General features: G+C 40.0%; 1 protein-coding gene across 1 annotated transcript in view; it reads right to left on the bottom strand.

The window, feature by feature from the left end:
* The window catches only part of LOC149990002 (A-kinase anchor protein 4-like), an 87,390-nt gene that overhangs the window by 5,619 nt on the left and 68,814 nt on the right, over positions 1 to 12,957 (bottom strand). The window contains exons 2-4 of the mRNA XM_090265719.1: positions 2,449 to 2,544; positions 1,098 to 1,148; positions 470 to 571 (exon numbers count right to left, since the gene is read on the bottom strand). Of these exons, the coding sequence (XP_090121845.1) occupies positions 470 to 571; positions 1,098 to 1,148; positions 2,449 to 2,544 (249 nt within the window). The remainder of the gene's footprint in view (positions 1 to 469; positions 572 to 1,097; positions 1,149 to 2,448; positions 2,545 to 12,957) is intronic.

The following is a 12,957-nucleotide window of genomic DNA, read 5'->3' as shown; positions in this document are numbered from 1 at the left end:
GCTACCTAACAGTCTGTAATCTCTTAGGCAACAGGTTTGGGGAACAAGCCACTACAGTTCTTGGTCATTGTGGATTCTCTCTGTTCCATATATGCTTGTTCTTTTTCTTTTTTTGGACACTGGGCAATGTGGAGCACACAAGCCCATTAGAAGACAACAGAAAGCACTGAAAAAGATCATGCTTTCATTCCACATCTTTGTTAGGATAAGGGTAGCAAGATTCTGTTTGGAGTAGGGACCTGCAATCAGGGAAGGGCATTCTGAACCTCTGTGATTAGTGCCATTGTTAGATACCTGGACATTAAACTTACCTGACTTTGAACTTAGGCCTGTGAACTCTGGAATATCATAGTAGTCAAATGTAGGGGCTTGTTTGGAAATATTTCTCTTACCTTTTGTGAACCAGAGTCTTCGGAGTCAGCACTGGACTCTGGGAATTAGAAAGGGTGGACTCGGAAGCTAAGCATACCTTAGACTGGTTTTGCTTCTCGGTAGCCTTGATTATAATAACTTCTTTCTCTTTCAGATGGTGTTGCGTTAGGTCACCTCCGGAACAGGAACCACCAGCATCCTATGGGATGAAGTGGTGAGATTCTTATGAATAACTGCTTTTTGAGACTTCTCCAAGCTGCCCTCTCCAAAACATGAATGTCATATCTCTTATCTTTTCCTTTCAATGGAGAAGGATAAGTAGGCTTGTGATGCTAGCTAATGTTTGAAGAATGAGATATTGTTCTCCTCACAAATTACTACCCCTCCAGAGGCATTCACAAATCCATAAATCTTAGGAATCATATTTCATGAATCGTCAAACTTTTGGACAGTTTTCTCACTGCTCTGACATGCTACCTTCCATGCTGTAATTCTTTCAGGCCTACCAGCAAATTAAGTTCCTTCTAGAATGAGATTTGGCATCAAGAGTGACAGTATATTCTCAACCGGGGGTTTGGGGTTTTCAAAAATGATGGCTGCCCACCTGAATCTCCTCCATCCTTCCACCCTCTGGCACAGACTTTCCCTTTTATTATGCTGCCACTGATAACTCTTTCAGCAGTTTCTCACTCATTCCAACTCTGGGGGGAGCAGAGAATACTCACCTTGGAACCTTTATCTTCCACTTTCAGGGTGGACACATCGACAAAGCATATCTGCACCAAATTAGGACAGCGTATTGAGGAAAATTCTAGAGAAAAGACTGCGGTTTCTCTTTGAGACGATAAAGCACCTACCGCATAGGGGTTCTTGTGAGGATTGATTGAGAGTGAATACAAAGCTTTCAGCAGAGTACCTGTACATAGTAAGTACTCAATAAATGCTATTAGGCAGAGAGAATCTTATCATTATTGTATTTCCTAGATAAGAATACCTACCTGTCAGAGATGCCCAAATTACAATACCTACATTTACTGAAAAAAGTAAGAAGAAAGGTGCCTTGCCCAACTGACGCAAACTCAAAGCTGAAACTTACATTAGAACTCAATTCAGGAAACTAAAGAGCAACACAAACAAACGAACTAAATAGGCAAAGACTAGAATAGTAGTCAGTAGGGGGGAGGGGGGAGCGGGAGAAGGGGGATAAGTAAGGGAAGGGTCTAGTCGAGGAACGTATATGAATGACTCATGGACATGGACAACAGGGAGGGATATAACTGTGGGAGAAGGGATGAACTGGGAGGGAGGAGCAATGGGGGGAAATGGGACAACTGTAATTGAATAACCAAAAAATAAAATTATAAATAAATAAATAAATAAATAAATAAACATTAAAAAAAAAAAGAAACCAATTCCCTGACTTTCAGTTAGAGCACTTTCAACTACCATAGTGTTCCCCAAAAGTGGTGTTTTTACTACTGATGTTATAGAAAACTTTAAGTGATACATGGATAAACATTTCTGTGTTTAATATATGTACTTTTTTGTTGTTTAGTAGGAAAAATACATACTAAAACATAAAACCTGTGACATTATGTATAATATTGCTTAGGTTGATGGTAATTTTTAAACGTCAGTCAATTAAAAAAGCATTAAATACATAACAGTACAAATGGCATTTGAACGTGATAAAAAATGTGAAGTATTACACATTTTGCCCTCCTGTGGGAGTCCCACTTGAGTGCAACTTACTTGTAGCTAGCTGATATTATTATGATTCCATTAGGCTGCTAAAACTAGGCAACCACCACTCCTCCCTCCCCTGAGGCTCCCCCCACCCCCCTCCCCAGCTACTCTTCATTCTCTCCCTCCCTTCACGTGTCCCTCTGTGATGTATAAGCATACTGCGCCCCGCCCCCACCCCAATCCCCACCCCCCAGCCCACAAACTTTACTGAACTTGATATCTTAGAGAAACGACACTATCACCCTCCATTAGTCTATTCTGGGTTCCAGGATATCTGTATCCATAAAGCAATCCTTTCCACCCCTTAGTGGGAGTAATTTAGTATCTTACCACTTTCCGTTCCTGTTCTTGCTGTCCTTTTGGGCTATGGAGCTTGACCTTGCACACACCCCTGGCGCTGTGTAACCACTCAATATTATCAGGCCTCTGGAAAGACAAAAGAAAAGGAATCCGAAAGGCTTATATATGGTTTTTAGAAACTGGCTCAGTTTGGATAAGAAGGCCCTGGAACTCAGCTATGTAGTTCATATTGGGTTAGGCTAGAAACTGGTGGGGTGAGTAGTGGGAAAGGGATTCTCTGAAATTATCAGGATCATTTTAGCATACTTCGTTGGGAAGCAAATTTAAAAGGAAGTATAGAGAACGTGGAGATTAACTTTAGAGACTTATTTCTACTAAACTCCACTAAATCTCACCTGCCTCTACTTCCTTTGCCATTCTTAAGCACCTTCAAGGAATCAAGCATACCTCATCCCCCTTAATTGAATTTTAGTTAACCCCAGTTCAACCAGAGCCTTTCTCATGATATAAGGAGTGAAATGGGATAAACAGCTGTAACACTTACCACATAGAGCCATTGGAAAAGACTAAGGCCAACACTAGTAGAGTGAAAAAATAACCTTTTTAATTAAAACAACATATGAGATCCCACAATAGAACAAGATTCTGAACACTGAGAAAACTCGGTCTAATAGCTATAAAAACCAGGCCCCGATCCCATAGAACCATACTTAATTTTTTTTTTGAAAGAATAATCATCTCTGCCAACTTCTCTTACCACTCCCCACCAGCTACCACCCCAGCCTGGAATTAAAAGTAAAAAGAAAGTGGAAAAAGCCCTAAATAATGTTTGTTATGTAAGACCTTAGACCCATGTACAGGAAGACACAGTTATGGGTTCAGTAGAATTGTTTTGGTACCTCGTACTTGGATTTGACTTTGTTTTTTAACTAACAAGAGAAACTTTTTGCCAAATGGTAGAGGGCTATTGAATTCCTCTCCTCCAACTTCCTTCAAAATTTAGACCCCTTTAACCTCTAGCTCCCTTCTCCTCTTCCCCTCTTTTTCCCCCTCCCTTCCTCCCTTTACCTTCTTCCATTTTTCTCTCCCTCTCTCCCTCCTATACTCAGCTATCCTTTCACCGGATAGTATTACATGCCTACCCTTTATGACCCCCCCAACCCTCCAAGATCTTTGAGGGTCTCCCAAACATTTAGGAAAAGGCTTCCCATACCCTCAAAAGAGGGGGTTTCTTTTTTCCCAGAACTAGAGATCACTAGCCTAGAAACAAAGAGAGGGAGGCAAAGAGGTCTCTCGTGTCCAGATTCTAAAGAACTGTAAAAAAAACAAAACAAAAAACAACAACAACAAAATATATAAACTCATTACCTTGATAATGAAGTTCTTTTGGCTGAAAATGTGCCACCAAGAAAGGAGATATGTCCCTTTAGATGGATCTGGGCAGTGTCAAGTTCTCGGGTACCCGCAGCTGGCTGCTGCCCTTGTCAGCAGTTGGACAAGACTGAAGGGCCAAAGCCTTTCCTGCTGCTTATGACCCTGGGACATGACACCAGAGTTTGTTGGGTCACAATGCCTGAAACCATAGCAACTGCAGCAAAAGTGTAGCAGGCTGGCAAACTCAACATCTCTTCATATGAAAACCACCTCAAGCTGCCTTCTGTATGACAACCTTCTGTTCTCTCTAGAAGGGTACACATAATCCTTTCATGTTTTGTCCAGTTCACAACACCTTGAAACCTCCTTTCTCTTTCTTCTTCTTGCTGGACTTCCAGAACAATCTAATCATACTCGTTACCAGTAGAGTCTATTTTTCACAGAGCAGTGTTGATTTTCACATCTTAGCTTAATTTTCTTTGGTTTCCCCCCTGAAGGTTCAGAGTTAGAGACAGAGTTAATCAAAGTCCTTTCTGGGTATCCTGAATGAAGGTATGAAAATAGAAAGTTGGAGACTTCCTTAGCAGCTTCTGTGGTTTTATCTCGCCATTAAGACACTTTTAGTCAAAAAGAAGTTCAGAAGACTTGTGCAATATTGGAGTAGGTTATTTCATAAGAACTTGAAATAATTCTTTTCTCGTGCATTTGGATGCTATGATAATCCTTCCAGTCTGACATAAGATGTTCGTTCTTTCCTCAACTCCCCATACTCTCCTAAAGCCTTGACCACCAGCTAGTACTAGGACTTCTACTTCATGACATTGCTGTTTCTTTCTATAGCTGACAATAACAGCACAAAGTTGGGTGTCCTTAGGATCCTGGGTGCCTAACTGGTCCAACAAGCTCTAACCTTCATCATGAAACATTATTAGCCCAGAATAAAAGCCAATAGTCTTGGGACAGGGTCAGCCTTTCAGAGGCTCCTCAAGCCCCTCTTTATTATTCTCCACTATCGCCAGTGCTGGGTTTCTTGGTACGGTATTCTTTAGAAGGTCATCCATTACACTTTGGGGTGCCTTTAGCTTATCCCCAGTGTGGAACCACTAGCCCACAACCAAATGACTTGCAGGGCGCTCAAGTATTATTTTGTTCTCTCCTTTTCTTTTTTTCACATCTCTCCACTTTAACCTCCTACATGAGAAGAACTGCATCTGAATTTTTAAAAGATCGGTTGAGATGACTCTCCTAAACGCTAGGGTTTCATAGTCTTGGTCTGACTTCATTTGTTACTTTCCCTGTTACCTCTAGGATTTCATGTCTTAAACTTGTTGTCCAGTTCTGATCTTTTTAGTTCATGGCATCGAAGAGAAACAGAGCTGGACATCTGTTAAAGGTGGCAAGGTAGATTTTATTCAGGCTACTGCAGTAGAGGAGAGACTTTAGATAACTAGAGCTCAACTCCAGTGCAACAAAAGGCAGGAGCCCTTTAAATGCTGGGGTGTGCTAAAGGAAAAGTATTGAGGGACATTTTGGGGGCCAACGGAGTTTGATCACCATGATCAGGGCCTCTGCGTTTGCTAACTGGCACTTATCAAAGTTGAACTCCTATCCTTCCATAGAGATTGGGAAACAGAGGCTCTGTCTTTCTTGATGATTACATTTCGAAGGGATGGCTCCCAGGTCCTGGAAACAGATATTTCTGGGTTGTAGAAGATATGTCTCAAAGGGACAGAGAAAGGATTTACAATTACAAGTTCTGTAAATGCTCTATGAAAAGGGAGGGGAGGCAGGGGCCCATGGTCAGGTTTTGGCTGAAACAGACAGGGAATTCTTTTGGCAATGTTGAGCTTTCTCAGGCCGGTATATTAAGGAGGCTGGGATCATCATTCTAAGGACATGCCTTGAGCTCATAAAAACCAAAAGTTGGAGTTTTTATAAGCCAAAGGTGAGGCCTAATTGAGAAGAAGGTTCAGATAAGCCTGACTATATCAAACCATTATGTTATATACCTTAAATACACACAGCTTTTATTAAAAATTAATTTTGGTCAAGAAGGGAGCTTTCGTCAATAGCGATGGGCTAAAATCCACAGTATAAAACTTGTTTTTCCTTTACCACCCTTTTGTCACGGGGAACTTCTGATATTTAAGTTGGAGCTCCTGTGTCTGGCTCATGTCTATGGAATAAGAAGCAAAGAAAGGAAATGTTTATTTATTCTCCAAGCACAAGAATGTATATCCCTAAGGTTAAAAAAACAAAACAAACAAACGGACAAACAAACAAACAAAAAACCCTCTGTGTCTCCAAGCCCAGAAGGGAAAATCTGTGATCTGGGCCTGGAAAAATGTCTTATCAAATCCTCCAAACGACAAAGAGAGAACTCTTATTGATGATTAGAGCCCTGTCCCATGGTACCCCAACCTTGTCATCCTGGAGGCTAACAAGAGCAGTTTTTGGATGATAAACCAGTAATGAAAATGCAAGGAGGCTCAGTCATATGGTACTGCCTCTTCTTTCTCTTAAGCTGCGGAGGCTCTCAGAGTGTCCCGTATTGACAGATGGGGAAGAAAGGATGTTCAGAGTCAAAAAAAAAGGAACATGCTACATTAGTGTGTGGATATGTGTAAAGTAGTATGCACTGAGGTTATCCTCTAAGAGACAAACATAAATATGTTAAACCCAGAAGCTTTGGTCACCTTTTTTTCCCCCTAAGACCATCATTCATTTTCTAGCCTTGTTTATTCTATCCAAATATCTTCTCCTCCATACAAACTTGTGAATAGCCATACAAATCACACTTTAACTATGCTTTCAGTTTGTATTTGATTTGAAAGAGCTATTAATAAAAATGGAACCTGTGTTTGTAATGTAATTATTATGAATAATGGCAACATGAAGTTGAACTGAACCGAACTATCAGCCTTCATGAAACTGGTCTGCCTGTCAGTGCCACCAAGTATCTTTCAGCCTCAGATTTAGCCTCCCTAATTTAGTTTATGCAATGATACTGTGACCATTAGGTTTAATCAACTTTTCCTATTCTTGGATCACCTACACTGAAACCTTGAAGACAGGTTCTCTCTTTCTCTTCGTATCCGTGGTGATACGGGCTACAGAGTTGGGCTCAAGAAACAAATAACGGTTTTGAAAGTTCAGGCAGGAAACATAATTCAGAAAGCATGGAGTCATGGAATCTGAAATAATAACAAAGATTTTGGTTAGCTATTTGAGTGGGCAGCGTTCTTCATAAAGCAAAAACTCACACTTCAGGCATGCCTCAGAATCACCTGGAGAGCGTATTGAAACAGATAGTTGGGTCCCCTCCCAGCGTTTCTAACTCTGCAGGTCTGAACATTTGCCCGGTGCTGTGTTTTGCATGCATTATCTCATTTATTTCTCACGCAGCTGTATGATATGGGTACTATTTTAATCCAGGTTTTATTAACGGCAAAATGGAGCCCAGAGAGGCCATTTGATTGGTGGTTCAGCCACTTCCGGTATGAGCCACTTCCAGTACGAGCCGCTTCCATTATCTTGGGGACGGGGGTTTACGTGTGTGTGCTCAGAGATTAGCACGCGTTTACTCTCTTCTAGGGTCCGAAGATGCAGAAGAGGAATCCCCATAGCAAAAAAAGCAAGGGTAAAAGGTACCTAGTCTGAATTTTTGGCCCTCTCTGGTGGTTTCAAGCCTGATTGAAAAGTGTTGATCGGTTATCTCGCCCTGCCGGTGAGCATGCTAAGGTCGGCGCACCACCTGTTGGCCCTTAGTGTGAGGCGGTTGGTCTGAAACCGTCGGTCGTGAGGCCGCTGGTCTGACGTGGTAATTCCGAGGCGGTTAGTTCCTTATCTCTCTGCCCCTCATCTGTTTGTTTTGTTATGTTCTGTTTTGTTTCGTCTTTTTCCGTTACTGACTGGTGGGGAGCGGCTCTCCCGTGTGTAGCTTTAGCTTTCAATCCATGTATGGCTTGTTAATGGTGCTTTAAAAAAATGTTTATGTCAGAGCTGGAGAAGTGGCTGAGGAAACTAGGCTGTTAGTCGGGATTCTTTTTCGTTTTTTATCAGACCAACAAACTTTTCTGACAGAAAAGTATTTAAATGTAATATTAGTTGCTGACAGTTTTTCTCCTTCCCTCCAGAGAGTGTCTTTATTTGTCAATAAATGTTTCAAACAAAGGCCTCGGAGGAAAGAAAGGGGATCTGGAAGCATAAACCTCTTCAGGTTCCCTCATAGTGCTTATAGGCATCGATCCGCCCACACACCCTTCAGGATCGCCCCTGGTTTTAGGGACATTTAAATAGGATGAAGACTGCCCTAGTCTTCAGCTTTGTCAGGTAGTTGCCCCGCGGGGATGTCAGACTTAACCTTTCTGTGCCTGTTGCTCTCAAAGCTAGATGGTAATGAGTTCGTGTGGCCACTAGGAGTTCGCAGCTGCTTGGGAAACGTGTTTCCACACGGTACAAGATCACTCCATACAAAAACCCATTTTGCCAAGGCATTCCTCAAATTAAAAGGGAACTCGGCGAATCCCCCCTCTAGAATAACTTGCATCCGAAAACCTGCCGTTTTATGTATGTTACATTTATAACCTAATATTTCATAATTATTTATAATAGAGATGACACACTTATAACATTAATGTACTATTTCCTTAGTAGTCCCATCATAAAGATGTGTTAGGTTCAAGGAAGAACTTCGCCTAACTCTCTGTATAGACTCTTAAGAGTTGCTCATGTACTTAGACACTCAGTAATCATTCTTGGTGATGTTGGGCTGAATATGACAACAGTGACTGTACTGGCAATAATGGTGTGCCGAATAACATGTCCTCTGAAATCCTTAGCAGTTGTATTTTAGCCTTGCTTTGGCACGTATCATGTTCTTTCGTGTGTTGGTAGTTATTTCATTATGAGCGTTACCTTTCCAAATACAGAATGAGCGTGTTTTACTCATTGTCATTTCTCCTGCCAGGGGTACTATTAGGTTCATATATATTAGTAAGTGCTTAAGGCTATTTATATAATTCAAAATCAGTGTGTGCATCGAAAACTGATATGTTTGTTATATGTCTGTTATATCGCAATTTTTTTTTAAAAGAAAGAAAATTACTGATAACGGTTGTTCAAGAATTGCTGTGCCCAGAACCTTATAGAACTGCTTGGCCGTGACCAAGAACATTGGACTATTTTGGTACAAATTGCCTGGCTTATTGAACCAACTTCCTCACTGGTTCCATGGAGTCTTTCCTGTCACTCTTCAACAGACTTTTTAAAGAACCAATATATTTTATTACCCACTGTAATTGTATAACAGCTTCATTGACACCTAATTCAAATACCATCCATATAAAGTGTACAATTCAGTGACTTTCAGTGTACTCACAGAGTTGTGCAGTCATCACCAAAATAGATTCTAGAACATCTTCATCACCAAAAAAAGAGACCTCATGCCCTTTAGCTATCGTAACTCCCCCAACTCTATACCTCTCCAGCTGTTGGCGGCCAGTAATCTGCTTTGTGGATGTATAGATTGACTTATTCTGGACATTTAATATAAATGGAACCATATAATAGGTAGTCTGTTGTGACTGCTTTCACTTAGTATAGCTTTTTGCAATGAAGAGTTGTGACAACTTGTGTGGAAATGCTGTTTATGAGGACAGCTCATTAGAGACAGTGCCAAGGGCTTTCATTAGGGGCTGGTCCTCCAGGCACCCTCTGCCTAGCACATACCAAAATCCCAGAGTCCCAGGGGGAAAGCTGTTGTTCACCATAAATCATATTGTTTGCACAAACAGTTAAGGTACAATAAGCTACTCTCATCAGTTGGGATAGTGGGAGCCCTTCCCTCCGACCAAATCCAAGTTCCTAGATCCCAGCCAAGGGCCAACCTTGCAAGCAGGATTTTCAAAAACGATAGCATTGTCAGGCCCACTATGTTAACTCTTCTCTGCACAGATTTTGATACAGATTGTATTGATTCTGTAGATCAATTTGAGGGCTGCCATCTTAACAATATTAAGTATCCTACTTGATGAACATGGGATGTCTTTACATTTGTTTAGGTCTTTAATTTCTCTCGATATTTTGTGGGTCTCGGTGTACAAGTCTTGTAGTTCTTTGATTACATTTATTTTCTAAGTCTTTTATTATTTTTGATGTCATCGTAAGTAGAATTGTCTTAATTTTATTTTCACATTGTTTCTTGCAAATGAATACAATTGAAATAGAAATACAATTCAATAGAAATACAACTGAGTTTTGTATGGTCTTATGTCCTGTACCCTTGAGCTGGTTTATTAGCTCTCATAGCTTTCTTTTTGTGCTCATGGATTCCTTGGCCTATTAACGTGGATTGATTTTTTTGAAGCAGCCTCGCATCCCTAGAATAAACCTCACTAGGTCATGGCATATAATATACTTCTTATATTTGGATACGTTCTGTTTGCAACAGCTTGCTAAAGATTTTGAGTCTATTTTCATGAGGGATATCGGTCTGTAGTTTTCTTTTCTCATACTGTCTTTGTATGGTTTGGTATCATGGTAAAAGTGTTCTCATATAAGTAGTTGTAAGGTATTTCCTCCTCTTCTGTGTCTTAGAGAGATGGTATAGAATTGATGTTAGTTATTCTTTAAACATTTAGTTTCATTCTCCAGTGAAATATTTTGGGCCGAAAGACTTTTTTTAATTACAAATGTAATCCCTTTAAAACAATGGAACTATTCAAATTATGTATTAAATACTGAGTATATCCTGGTCGTTTCTGATTTCCAAGGGATTTTTCCATTTCAATTAAGTTGTCAAGTTTATATCTATCATAGGGTCTGTAATGATATCCTTTGTTTCATTTCTGCTATTGCTAATTTGTATTTAATTGTCAGTCTTGCTAGAGGTTTGTCAATTTTATTGATCTTTGCAAAGAAACAGCGTTCTGTTTTATTAATTTTCTCTATTGATTTTTCTATTTTCTATTTCATCAATTTTTGCTTTTATCTTGAATATTCCCTACTTTATCTTTGCTTTGGATTTATTTTGCTCTTCTTTTTCTAGTTTTGATGTGGAGCTTAGATTGACTTTTAGACGTTTCCTCTTTTCTAATATAGACAGTGGGCTATAAACTTCTCTTGCAGCACTGCTCTGTGTCCTACAAACTTTGATGTATTGTATTTTCATACTCATTCAGTTCAATGCGTTTTTATTTGCCTTAATATTTCCCCTTTGATCAATGAGGTGCATTGTTTAGTTTCAAAGTATTTGGGGATATTCCTGTTACTTTTGTTATCGATTCCTTTGTGGTCAGAGGTAACACTCAATGATAATTTCGCTTGTTTTATGTTTGCTGGTTTGTTTTATTTATTTATTTTTCCTTTTATTTATTTATTTATTTATTTATTTAGGTTTTTCAATTACAGTTGTCCCATTGTCCCCCATTGCTCCCCCCACCCAGCCCATCCCTTCTCCCACAATCATATCCCTCCCCATTGTCCATGTCCATGAGTCGTTTATACATGTTCCTTGACTAGTCCCTTCCCTTACTTATCCCCCTTCTCTCCCTCCCCCCTCCCCACTACTGACTGCTATTCTAGTCTTTGTCCTATTCAGTTCGTTTGTTTGTGTTGCTCTTTAGTTTCCTGTATTAGGGGATATCATACGGTATTTTGCTATCTTTGCCTGGCTTATTTCACTAAGCATAATTCTCTCTAGTTCTATCCATGTTGTCGCAAATGGCAGGAGTTCCTTCTTTCTTTCTGCTACATAGTATTCCATTGTGTAAATGTACCACAGTGTTTTGATCCACTCATCTACAGATGGGCACTTAGGCTGTTTCCAGCACTTAGCTATTGTAAACAGGGCTGCTATGAACATAGGGGTGCATAGGTTTTTTTGAATTAGGGTTTTAGGATTTTTCGGGTATAATCCTAGCAGTGGAATCGCTGTTTCAAAAGGCAGTTCCATTTTTAGTTTTCTGAGGTAATTCCATACTGTTTTGCATAGTGGCTGCACCAGTCTGCATTCCCGCCAACAGTGCAGTAGGTTTCCGTTTCTCCACATCCTGGCCAGTATTTGTTGTTTGTTGATTTGTTGATGATGACCATTCTGACAGGTGTAAAGTGGTGTCTCATTGTGGTTTTTATTTGCATCTCCCTGATGGCCAATGATGTTGAGCATTTTTTCATGTGCCTATGGACCTTCTGTATGTCCTCTTCGGAGAAGTGTTTGTTCAGGTCCTTCGCCCGTTATTTAATTGGGTTGTTTATTTTCTTGATGTTGAGTCATATAAGCTCCTTATATATTTTGGAGATCAGTCCCCTGTCTGCGATATCATTGGCAGATATGTTTTCCCATATGGTTGGTTTCCTTTTCATCGTGCTGATGTTTTCTTTTGCTGAGCAGAAACTCTTTAGTTTGATGTAGTCGCATTTGTTTATTTTTTCCTTTATTTCTCTTGCCTTAGGAGATGTATCCGTGAAGATATTGTTACGTGGGATATCTGAAATTTTCCTGCCTACGTTTTCCTCTAGGACTTTTGTGGTGTCACGTCTTACATTTAAGTCTTTAATCCATCTTGAGTTTATTCTCGTGTGTGGTGTAAGTTGGTGGTCTAGTTTCATTTTTTTGCACGTCCCTGTCCAGTTTTCCCAGCACCATTAGTTAGAGAGGCTCTTCTCACTCCATTTTATGTCCCTTCCTCCTTTATCAAAGATTAGTTGACCATAGAGGCCTGGGTTGTTTTCTGGACTCTCTATTGTGTTCCACTGATCTATGTGTCTGTTCTTATGCCAGTACCAGACTGTTTTGATCACAGTGGCTTTGTAGTATTGTTTGATGTCTGGTATCGTGATTCCTCCTGCTGTGTTCTTCTGTCTCAAGATTGCTGTTGGTATTCGGGGTCTTTTTTGTTCCATATGAATTTTTGGAGTATTTGTTCTAGGTCAGTGAAATATGTCAATGGCATTTTAATAGGGATTGCATTGAAACTGTAAATTGCTTTGGGTAGTAGGGCCATTTTGATGATGTTGATTCTTCCCATCCAAGAACATGGTATTTGCTTCCATTTTTTTTTGTATCTTCCTTCAATGTGGCGTGATTTTCAGTGTACGGGTCTTTTTATCTCTTTGGTTAAGTTTATTCCTAGGTATTTTGTTTTTCTTACTGCTATAGTAAAT

This window comes from Furipterus horrens, unplaced genomic scaffold, assembly GCF_987537825.1.
Source record: "Furipterus horrens unplaced genomic scaffold, mFurHor1.1.pri manual_scaffold_43, whole genome shotgun sequence".
NCBI classification, from domain to species: Eukaryota; Metazoa; Chordata; class Mammalia; order Chiroptera; family Furipteridae; genus Furipterus; species Furipterus horrens.
This window is presented reverse-complemented; position numbering and strand designations above follow the sequence as displayed.